The sequence below is a fragment of the Phyllobates terribilis genome, unplaced genomic scaffold (genome assembly GCF_046119375.1).
Source record: "Phyllobates terribilis strain yellow unplaced genomic scaffold, ASM4611937v1 Scaffold_1__5_contigs__length_1240528914, whole genome shotgun sequence".
In the NCBI taxonomy this organism is placed as follows: domain Eukaryota; kingdom Metazoa; phylum Chordata; class Amphibia; order Anura; family Dendrobatidae; genus Phyllobates; species Phyllobates terribilis.
This window is the reverse complement of record NW_027362761.1, coordinates 1,230,074,376-1,230,086,453: the sequence shown is the minus strand read 5'-3', so window position 1 is coordinate 1,230,086,453 and position 12,078 is coordinate 1,230,074,376. Positions and strand designations below refer to the sequence as shown.

Below are 12,078 nucleotides of genomic sequence, written 5' to 3'. Positions count from 1 at the left end.
ACGTAGGTCACTTCGTGGCCTACAACCAGAACTGCCCCGATGCCATGTACATGAAATCGGCTGAGCATCTAGGGGCCTGCCGACTCTTCCCGACAGATGTTTTCGAGGAGAGAAGCGTTGGCCACGGTAAATTTTGTCCTGCTCATGCATGGGTATGGAGAAGTTTGAAGAGATTGCCGTTCGTTATCTAGGGTGTATGGGCACCTTAGGGTATACAGTAGTGCCCAGCACTGAACCTCAGGGATACTAATTATAACCAGAGACAATGAATTTTTCCTCTCGACCATGCAGGTCTCAACCGTGGAATATAGCTCATTACTGCCTTATATCAGATCACAGAGTATCTTGGGGTCCCAGGGGATATATGGCTCAGTAACGGAAATGTATACATGTGTCCTGTACTATTGTCAGAAATCACTACAACCACAGAAATTTATTCACTGTATTATAAAAATGTACACACCATCCAGGAAACTGGCAATGGAGTCTCGTGGTGGTCCTATTAACATATGTAGTTCAATATCTGCTGGGAATGGAACACAAGTCTATTGGAAGACATCTGGGTATAGGTGCAGTATATATTACAGTCAGACAGCAATCTAAGAAAGGTCATTATAGCTCGGGGTCCGACAACTCATTACAATCCAAGTAATCCAAGGTCTGAGAAGAGTCACTACAGTCCAAGGTCCGAGAAGAGTCATTACGTTTCAAGGTCCTAAAAGAGTCATTACGTTTTAAGGTCCGAGAAGAGTCATTACGTTTTAAGGTCCGAGAAGAGTCATTACGTTTCAAGGTTCGAGAACAGTCATTAAAATCCAAGATTACAGTCATTACAATCCAAGGTCCGAGAACAGTCATTACAATCCAAGGTCCGAGAATACAGTGGGTCTTATCAGTTTAATTAAACACAGCTGGACTCCAATGAAGGAGTAGAACCATCTCAAGGAGGATCACACGGAAAAGGACAGCATGTGACTTAAATATGAGTGTCTGAGCAAAGGGTCTGAATACTTATGACCATGTGATATTTCAGTTTTTCTTTTTTAATAAATTTGCAAAAATTCCTACATTTCTGTGTTTTTCTGTCAAGATGGGGTGCAGATGGTACTTTAATGAGAAAAAAATAATGAACTTTTTAGAATTTACCTTAGGGTTAGGGTTAATGGCTGCAAACCCTAATGGCTGCAATGAAACAAAGAGTGAAAAATTTAAAGGGGTCTGAATACTTTCCGTACCCACTGTAGTCATTCCGTTTCAAGGGCTGAGAACAGTCATTCCGTTTCAAGGTCCGAGAACAGTCATTCCGTTTCAAGGTCCGAGAACAGTCATTACGTTCAAGGTTCGAGAAGAGTCATTACAATCAAGATTACAGTGTTTACAATCCAAGGTTCGAGAAGAGTCATTACAATCCAAGATTACAGTCATTACAATCCAAGGTCCGAGAACAGTCATTACAATCCAAGATTACAGTCATTACAATCCAAGGTCCGAGAACAGTCATTACAATCCAAGATTACAGTCATTACAATCCAAGGTCCGAGAGCTTAGTCATTACAATCCAAGGTCCGAGAACAGTCATTACAATCCAAGATTACAGTCATTACAATCCAAGGTCCGAGAACAGTCATTACAATACAAGAGCAGTCACTAGCAAAGGCTGTTCAGTGATGGGAACATCTGTGGATACAAGTTGTGAATCTCACAAGACAAGAGTTCTCAAAAGACATCTGGAGCTCTGCAAGTGGGAAGCAGAAGAAGCTAGTAGTGGATGTGGAATAACTCAGGGGGTGGACCCCAATGATCAGTGTTTTCATCCACAGGACAGATATCTTACCCTATTGTGTCCAAAACAGCAGCTTTTTAACAACCCCCTCCCTAGCTGTGGCTGCAACCTCAAAGAACATCATCATGTTGAGTCTGTTACTGATCATCGGAGCAAAGGCCACAACCTAAATTATATCCGAATATTCATAGCGTACACGAGCGTGCAGTGTTGTTATCACAATACCCCCAATTCCTCATAGATTATATCAGACACTTCCTTTTCTGAACGCTGCGGAGGTTGAACTGCTTTGGGTACTGATGCTGAGATGCTCGTCACATCGTCCACATCCTGATGGGTCACTGAACTTTGACATTTAGCAGGATGAGATATATTTGATGGTTTCCCAGGTTCAGGTGTATTGGATGTAGACTGTGATGGCTGAATATGCGGTTTGACCATCAAAGGCGGGGGTGGTGTGGACTGTGGTTTTGGTGGCAAGCGAGGCGTAGATTTTGGTTTAGTTTCCTTGTTCTCTATAGTCCCTGGTTTTAACACTTGACTATACATAGGCTCTGGGTTTCCATTGTTGTTATTGCTGTTTGGCTGGATGACATGAGCAGGCACAGATGCCTTCTCAGAGTTGTCTTCTTTCCCTGGAGGTTTTGGTAAAAGTTTTCCTTGAGGTTTCGGAGCAGGGATTGGTTTTGGACCAGGTTTGTTACGTGGTGGATTGTGTTTACCTGTAAAGTTTGGCACGGAGTAGTCATCAGAGTTGGGATTGTATGGGTACTCGTATCCCACCTTTTCATTACTAGCTTGCTTTTTCCAGGCTGCGGCCTCAGTTTGTACTTCTGAGTATAATTGAAGAGGACTGATTGGTTGTGCTATGCCCTCAGGCTCATCATATATATGCTCCTCACATCCTTTCCGCACTTTTGGAGGACCCATAGGATTTGCACTGACATTTACTCCCACAACTTCATATCCAACATGTTCATAGAGGTCTGAGTAGAGAGGAGAGGCAGCATTTCTCTCTTTGAGAAACCTCACATCTCTACCAGTCATGCTATCCACAGGATCTGAATACAGGGGATCAATATGAGGATTCACCCCCTTGACTAAATCTTTAGGCTCTGAGTAGACCATCAGGTGCTCGGGGTCTCCAGAATGACAGCTTAGAGACCGAGTGACTGGAGAGCGTGGGGGAGTGTTGGTCTTCCCTGGAGTTACTCCCAAAGATGTGTGGTCAAGCAAGTGCTGGGACTGAGTGGGTTTAGCCACAGGGAGATTTGGAAGAGCTCGGCCTTTAAGTGACTTCTCCTCCATGTCCTTTCTAGCCTGGATGTCAGAACCACCAGAGTCAGATCCCAGGGAGGTGTTATCTGCTTCAGTGTCCAGAGTCGGACAGCTGAGACGGTTTTCTGAACCTTGCTGAGCCCGGATGGAGCCTTCAACTTTCTGAAAAATCTCATGACCTTGTGATGTCTCAAAAGTAAAATTTCCAGGACCAGACTGGCATCTTCTGCCGGCTTCAAAAGAGAACATGACCTAAAAGAGGAATATAGAAAATCATGTTTATTGTGGAGAAGCGTCTATAGTAGTTCCATGCAAACCAACCTCTAGATTATGTCTGAGAGGTTCTTACAGTCCCACCACCTGTTACTGACGTCACTGATATAATGGGCAGTTAGGGTGGAAATTATTATTATGCTAAATAAAATCTTCAGAAATAAGTAGATGTGGAGCATCTGTGAATCACAAAAATATATTAAAAGAATGTCCAAGTGCATCCAACAAAAGCCGTCTTTTCACCGTACATGATATCATGTCTAAAAAGGAAGAAAGCTCATGTATGACATGAATAGGACAAAGGCTCCTTCCATCCCTACTTCCTTCCTTTACTTGTTTCTATTCATTCCCTCCACTTTTTCCTTCTTTTTTTCCTTTACTTGTTTCTATTTCTTCCTTTCACTCTTTCCTTCCTTTCCTTATTTCACTCATTTTCCATTCCTTCCTTCCCTTGTTTCTATTCCTTCCCTTGTTTCTATATCCTTCCCTTTTTCCTTCCCTTGTTTCTATTCCTTCCATTTTTCCTTCCCTTGTTTCGATTCCTTCCCTTTTTCCTTTACTGGTTTCTATTCCTTCCTTTCACTCTTTCCTTCCTTCCCTTGTTTCTATATCCTTCCCTTTTTCCTTCCCTTGTTTCTATATCCTTCCCTTGTTTCTATATCCTTCCCTTTTTCCTTCCCTTGTTTCTATTCCTTCCCTTTTTCCTTCCCTTGTTTCTATCCCTTCCCTTTTTCCTTCCCTTGTTTCGATCCCTTCCCTTTTTCCTTCCCTTGTTTCTATTTCTTCCTTTCACTCTTTCCTTCCTTTCCTTATTTGACTGATTTTCCATTCCTTCCCTTGTTTCTATTCCTTCCCTTGTTTCTATATCCTTCCCTTTTTCCTTCCCTTGTTTCTATTCCTTCCCTTTTTCCTTCCTTTGTTTCTATTCCTTCCCTTTTTCCTTTACTGGTTTCTATTCCTTCCTTTCACTCTTTCCTTCCTTCCCTTGTTTCTATCCCTTCCCTTTTTCCTTCCCTTGTTTCTATTCCTTCCCCTTTTCCTTCCCTTGTTTCTATTCCTTCCCTTTTTCCTTCCCTTGTTTCTATTCCTTCCCCTTTTCCTTCCCTTGTTTCTATTCCTTCCCTTTTCCTTCCCTTGTTTCTATTCCTTCCCTTTTCCTTCCCTTGTTTCTATTCCTTCCCTTTTCCTTCCCTTGTTTCTATTCCTTCCCCTTTTTCCTTCCCTTGTTTCTATTCCTTCCCTTTTTCCTTCCCTTGTTTCTATTCCTTCCCTTTTTCCTTCCCTTGTTTCTATTCCTTCCCCTTTTCCTTCCCTTGTTTCTATTCCTTCCCTTTTTCCTTCCCTTGTTTCTATTCCTTCCCTTTTTCCTTCCCTCCATCCCGTCCATTTCCTGCATTAACCCCTTGTGGCACAGCCTCCAGTGACGGCCTTCGCTCAGTTTTTGTGGCCATCTTCTGCTCATGGCTCCTGTCTGATGCGAGTTTCGCCCAATTTCACAACAGCTCCTTTCACCGATAGCAGATGTCATTACTCCAAACATTTTCCATTGGATTGAGATCAGGGTCATGGCTGCTGGTGTAAAGGAGAACACTTTACCTTCTAACCCATTCTTCTCCACTTATGGATGTGGCTTTGAGTCTCTTTCTTATTGTAGGACCCAAATTGTATTTTTCTTAGAATTGGGACAACATTTCACAGTAAAATCCTGATTTTATTGTTCCTATAACAGTCCAGACCTCCAGTCCCAGAAGCAGCAAAGAAGGTCTTCAACATTATAGATCCTCCACCATGTGTCATTATAGGCAGGGGAAACTTTTCTCTATAGGCTCCTCCCCCATATGTTAATGTAGGTGGGGGCACTTTTCTCTATAAGATTTTTTCTGATGTGTCACTGTAGGTGGATAGGTGGGGGCAACTTTTCTCTATGAGCTCCTCTGCTATATGTCACTGTAGGTAGTTGGCAATTTTCTTTATAGCATTTTCTATCATGTGTCATTGTACATTGGAGGATCTTATATAGAAAAGTGCCCCCTATGTGTACCCACTGTACATGGGTAGGTGGGGGACACTTATCTATGGGCTTCTCCACCAGGTGTCACTGAAAGTGAGGGCTCTTTTCTGTATAGGCTCCTCCACCATGTGTCACTGTAGTAGAAGGCACTTTTCTCTATAGGATCTGTAGGTAGAGGGCATTTTCCTTTATAGCAGTGTTTCCCAAACCCCATCCTCACAGCCCCCAACACATCATGTGTTCAGGATTTCCTTTGCCATGTTATCACTGTAGGTAGGGGATAGTTTTTCTAGGATCCTCTATAATGTGCCACTGTAGGTAGGATGCACTTTTCTCTATAGGTTCATTTGCCATATCACACTAAGTATGGGGCACTTTACTTTATAGGCTCCACCATGTGTCACTATAGGTATTGAGTACTATTCTCTATGAGATCTTCCACCATGTGTCACTGTATGTAGGGGGCACTATTCTCCATATGCTTCTCTACCATGTGTCACTGTAGGTAGGGGGTATTTCTCTCTATAGGCTCCTCTGCTATATGTCACTGTAAGTAGGGGTAACTTTCTCCATAGGATTCTCTGCCAAGTGTCACTGTAGGTGGGGGAACTTTTTTCTATAGGCTCCTCTGTTATATGTCACTGTAGGTATGGGGCAGTTTTCTCTTTGGGCTCCACCAACTGATGTCAATGTAAATATGGGACTCTTTACTCTATAAGCTCCTCCAACATCTGTCACTGTAGTTATTGAGCACTTTTCTCTATAGGATCCTTGGATATATGTTATTGTAGTTAGGGAGGTTTCCTGTATAGGCTCCTTCGCCATGTGTCAATGTAGGTTGGGACACTTTTCTCTATAGGCTCCTTGGCAATCAGTTACTTTAAGCAGGGGGGCATTTTTTTCTCTAGGCTCCTCCACCATGTGTCACTGTAGATAGGGGGCACTATTTTCTATGAGATCTACCTCCATGTGTCACTGTAGGTAGGTGGCACTTTTCTCCATAAGCTTCTCCGCCATGTGTCACTGTAGGTATGGGATATTCTTCTTTATAGGATCTTTCATCATGTTTCACTGTAAGTAGGGGGCACTTTTCTCTTTGGGCTCCACCAACAGGTATCAATGTAGAGCTCTATAAGATCCTCCAACATCTGTCACTGTAGTTATGGAGCACTTTTCTCTATTGGATCCTCGGATATATGTCATAGTAGTTAGGGATGAGGTTTCATCTATAGGCTCCTTCACCATGTGTCACTGTAGGTATGGAGCACTTTTCTCCTTATGATCCTCCACCATGTGTCAAAGAAGGTGGGGTCACTTTTCTCTATAGGCTCCTTGGCCATATGTCACATTAGGCAGGGGGTACTTGTCTCTAAGATCATCTACAATGTGCCATTGTAGTTAGGGGGCACTTAGTTCTATAGCCTCTGCTATGCGTCACTGTAGGTAGGGGCACTACACTCTATAGAATCCTCTGCTTTGTATGCCTGTAGTTAGTGGGCCCTTTCCTCTATGGATCCTCTGCCATGTGTCACTGTAGGTAGGGGACACTTTTCTCTATAGACTCCTAAGCCATGTGTCAAGGTAGTTAAGGGGCACTTTTCACTATAGGCTCCTCCATGTTTCACTGTATGTAGTAGGCTCTTTTCTCTATTGGCTCCCCCACCATGTGTCACTGTATGTAGGAGAGGGCACTTTTTTATAGGTTCCTTTGTCATATGTCACTCTAGGTAGGGGACACTTTCCTCTAGAGGATCATCCAATGTGTCACTGCAGGTAGGGGGATCTTTTTTCTACAGCCTGGGTCCTCTGATACATATCACTGTATATAGGGGGGCACTTTTTTATAGGCTCCTTTTTCGTATGTCAAGGTAGGTAGAGGGCACTTTTCTCTATGGACTCCTTCACCATGTGCCAGGGTAGGAAGGGGGCACTTTTCTATAGGAACCTAGACAATGTGTAACTGTAGGTAGTGGGCTCTTTTCTCTATAGTCTCCTCCATTATTAGTGTTTGTAGGTAAGCACATTTTTTCTATAGGCTCCTTTGTCATCTATCACTATAGGTAGGGGGAACTTTCCTCTATAGGCTCCTCCATTATCTTTCACTGTAGGTAGTGGACACTTTTCTCTATAGCCTCCACCATGTGTTACTGTAGGTAGAAGGCAATTTTCTTTTTTGACTCATCCACCATGAGTCAGTGCACTTTTCTTTATAGGCTCCTCCGCTATATGTCACCATAGGTAGGGGCAATTTCCTCTATATCTGTTGATAACCTACCTGTATACATGTGTGAGAGGTTGTCAGCCCTGCCCCTTGGTGATGTCATCACGGATATTATGACATGAGACCACACCCCTTCTACTACAGCACTAACTCGTCATCTATTACTGCTGACCACCAGCCTGTATACCATATGTGAGAGGTTTCAGCCCCGCACCTTGTGACTGGCACCAGTGGATTCACACCATCACCTCACCACTCAGTTGGTTGGAGATGTGTAGATTTTCCACCGTCAGCAGAGCCCTTACCTTGTCTCGTCCGTACCTCCGCAGCAGCTTATAAGGCCAGGAGTACAGCGCTTCCTTGGTGCTCGGATCTTTTAGTATTAAGCAGTCAGTTTCCGTTCTCAAGAGATAAGCTCCGCGGAGTGAACATCGCTCCGCAGCTTCTGTCCTCTGCACCGTGACTCTGAATTCTGACACTGTAACGAGGTGACACAATCAGTCCAGGACCAAGATACAAAGATAAAGCATCAAACACTAATGAGCAAATCTATGGACATTTCAATTCCACTGCCCCACTCCATTATAGCAAGCACCACAAGACCTCCATTAGCCCTGAAAAGATGCATGTCACACCCTGAGGTCCCCCAGGACTGCATCCAATCCTTTTCATTTTTAACGCCCAGGACATGGTGACCTCAGCATAGCAATGATTTGTCAGCCGACAATATGCAGTGAATAGACCCACACCTGAGGTAGGACTGGCCATCACCATGACCAGAACTTCCAAAGTTGTGTCTAAGCCGACCATAGAGCAGATCTGCCCCCCGATCTCATTGGAAGGTCATAATCTCCACTTACTATCACTGATGTCAACACTTTCTTACCACTCCATCATGTTCCCAGGTCCGTCGACCAGACAGTTATCATCCCTGGCTATGCTGAGAGTTGTCTCAGTGTGGGAAATGTCTTCGGCTCCTTGCCCTCTACCCTTCTGATTCCCACCTCTAGATTAGTGCCATGTTGTCTGCCAGTGCCCCTACCACCCAGGCTGACAGTATCAGCTCTCAGCGACCCTAGAAATGGCTCAGCAATAAGATTATTCTGGTGCATGGTCTCGCTGTTCCACCTGCCCTGTGGTGGTGGCAATTGGGGTAATATTTGTGGGGTTGATGTCACCTTTGTATTGTCTGGTGACATCAACCCCACGGGTTAGTAATAGAGAGGCGTCTATAAGACGCCCCCATTACTAATCCTATAGTTATATTGTTAAATAAACACAAACACTCAAAATAAAGTCATTTATTTGAAATAAAACAACTGCTTTTACTTTTTTTATTTAAAAATAACAAACACTGTTACACTCACCTAACACCCGATCCCCGATGTAAGAAAGCAAAAATAAAAAGCAACATCCCTCACCTGTCCGAAGTTCTGTCCCACGCCGTAATCCAAGTCTGGGATAAATAGTTTTCAACCTGGACGGTGCCAAGAAGTAACCGACCCTGGCTGAAAACCCCTGAGGATTGAGCTGCCGCTGCTGCGAGCTCAGCCTCACTGACTAGTGGTGACGTCAGAGTTCACCGCCGCTCATGGAGGCTGTGTTCCCAGCCAGGGCAATGAACTGCGGTGACCTCTGTGAGATCACCACTAGCGGCCTGGCTGGGATCGCAGCCTTAATGACCAGCGGTGAACTCTGACATCACCACTAGTCAGTGAGGCTCAGCTCGCAGCAGCGGCAGCTGCAGCTCATTCCTCAGTGGTTTTCAGACGGGTGTAAAGGTGTCACAGGGGCTGTCATGTGCCTCTCCCCCTAAAGAGACTTTGTCTGAATTGTAATATAATGTAAACAATGTTTGTGTGTATCTTGCTTATAATACTGTGATTATTATATGGTGTATGGTTTACAACTACTTTGTATGCTTTGATACAGTATTATAAGATTAGGGTAAGGAATCAGGACTTATATGTGGAAAATAAGAATGGGAAATGCAGTAGGGGGCACTACAGTGTAAGAAGTAAGGTAATTAATGTATAGTTATTAGGTCGAGGGGTTTTCCCAGTTGGGAGGGGGAGTGAAGTTATAAATAGAAGGAGTACTTCCTGGTGTAGCCAGATAATGTTCAGCAGCATTAGTTGCAACATTTAAGTGAGCGCTGGAGAGGAGAGAACTGAGGAGAAGCAGATTAGGCCAGAAGCCTGAGAAAGTACAAGAAGCACGCTAAAGGGGAGGACATACAGTATGCGAAAAGCCATCACTTTGTTCAGTGGGAAATCCCAGCAAGACAGTTGGACAGTTAAAAAAGGAAACAGAGTCTGATGTTGTATGTGGAATGTAGTCCAAATCCAGAATCATGGAGCCAACAGTAGCTACAAAAGTGAGTGCATTCCACTACACTCATAGCACACTTTAGACAGGACACTTATTTTCTCTGTGGAGAGTCAGGGTGTGGGAGAACATCAGCAGCCCCTACCACCCTTTACCCCTCACAGAATTGGTGTAGTCAGCAGGATTTAGATTCCTCACATTCAGAAAGCGGAGGAACTCCCAGAAGATGGCGGCCGCTGTGAATTCTAAGATGGCGGATGATGGCGCAAAGGCTGTGTCATGGGTGTATCAGAGGTGACAGTCGCCCTGCAGTTGGTTGCAGGAGATCTCTACGTTTGGCATTACAGACATCTTCTTAGATGGGAGTCTGTCTCTAGGTCCTAGCGGTACCTCCCTCTGGTAATTAGCTCCCTGGCCTGGGTATATATATACCTGGTGTGTCTGAGAGGGAGGTGCCGGCAATATTCATTTCTACTTCTGAAGGCTTAGCAGGAGCAGTACTTCATCCTCTCTGGAGCTTGAGGCCGAGTTCGTATTTTTCTGGAGTCGTCTAAAGCTAAGCAATCCCCCTGTTTGTCTACCCTTCTTGTCTAGAGAGTTTAGTGGAGATGGACTAGAGCTCATCTCCTCCCTTCCCTAGCCTTAGCCATACGCCAGGGAAAGACAGGGCGAGGCATGCGATTGGTGAAGATCCAATATAGGGACAGTAGTTGAGACAGGGTGACACTAGACCAGGCAAGGAGGTCTCCACTTCCCCCTTTCCCTCTTCCCTCTCTGTTGCACTAAGTCTTTCCCTCACTTGGCGTGACAGGCTGGCGATAACTCCACCCATCGTGGGCGTCCTGACAGTAAAACGGTGCAAAAATCTGTCTGGTATGGGTGCTGGCCTGAGCCCAGGTTGTAGACCCCTGTGAGCAGTGCCCGCCCATCGTAGGCGCCGCGAAGGAAGATAAAACCCCGCCCGTTAATAATGTTCCCTAAACAGCAGGAGGAGATTAAAGCTGAATAGGTGGAGCTGCTGGAAGTGAGCCCACCCAGGGATGGGTGGGGCCAGGATGAAGTACCCCTAAGTTGAATAGGCCGGAGCCAGGTGTGCAGCCAAAGAAAGGGAGAGTGCAACCAGATGTCCGGATGGTAAATTACCTGTTTCCAGTGGAGCGGGATGTCAGCACTATGGCATCACCCTCCATGGAGAGCCTGGGTGGGCTGAGCGTAAGCGTAAACAACGGTTGGAGGACCGTACGGAGGCAGACGTATATTAGCGGTTGCGGCCTAGTGACGGCGGTGTGCAGCTGAGGCAAGACATCACAATTCAGTCGGTGAGTCTACCACAGCCCTGTCTCCCCAAGAACCTGCCCAGCATGTATGAGGAAGAGGAGGGGTGAACCCACAGGGGTAGTGGAGAAAGCAGCTCCAGTACCTCCTCTGCCACCAACAGCAAGGGGTCCAGCCAGATGGAGGCGACGGGCACCACTTTGCACGTGTGCCAGGGCCCAAGGTCGGCCACCCACGTGGGCAAGAGGGGAGTCAGTGAAATGTAGGTATAATACGACCAAGCTAAAATTATTATTATTAATATTATATATTATTATAGCGCCATTTATTCCATGGCGATTTACATGTGATAGGGGTATACATAGCAAAAACACTTACAATGATCTTTAACAAAACATGACGGCAACTGGTACAGGAAGAGCGAGGACCCTGCCCGCGAGGGCTCACAGTCTACAAGGGATGGGTGAGGATACAGTAGGTGAGGGCAGAGCTGGTCGTGTAGAGGTATGGTGGAGCGAGGACCCTGCCCGCGAGGGCTCACAATCTACAAGGGATGGGTGAGGATACAGTAGGTGAGGGCAGAGCTGGTCGTGCAGCGGTATGGTGGAGCGAGGACTCTGCCCGCGAGGGCTCACAGTCTACAGGGGACGTGTGAGGATACAGTAGGTGAGGGCAGAGCTGGTCGTGTAGAGGTATGGTGCAGCGAGGACCCTGCCCGCGAAGGCTCACAATCTACAAGGGATGGGTGAGGATACAGTAGGTGAGGGTAGAGCTGGTCGTGTAGAGGTATGGTGGAGCGAGGATCCTTCCCGCGAGGGCTCACAGTCTACAAGGGATGGGTGAGGATACAGTAGGTGAGGGCAGAGCTGGTCGTGTAGAGGTATGGTGGAGCGAGGACTCTGCCCGCAA

At 45.6% G+C, this 12,078-nt stretch overlaps 1 protein-coding gene across 1 annotated transcript in view; it reads right to left on the bottom strand.

Moving 5' to 3' along the window:
• Positions 1-428: 428 nt before the first annotated feature.
• DOK1 (docking protein 1) overlaps positions 429-12,078 on the bottom strand; it is a 51,559-nt gene continuing 39,909 nt past the window's right edge. Inside the window, exons 4-5 of the mRNA XM_073649986.1 lie at positions 7,872-8,044; positions 429-3,313 (exon numbers count right to left, since the gene is read on the bottom strand). Of these exons, the coding sequence (XP_073506087.1) occupies positions 2,000-3,313; positions 7,872-8,044 (1,487 nt within the window). The 3' untranslated portion in view covers positions 429-1,999. The remainder of the gene's footprint in view (positions 3,314-7,871; positions 8,045-12,078) is intronic.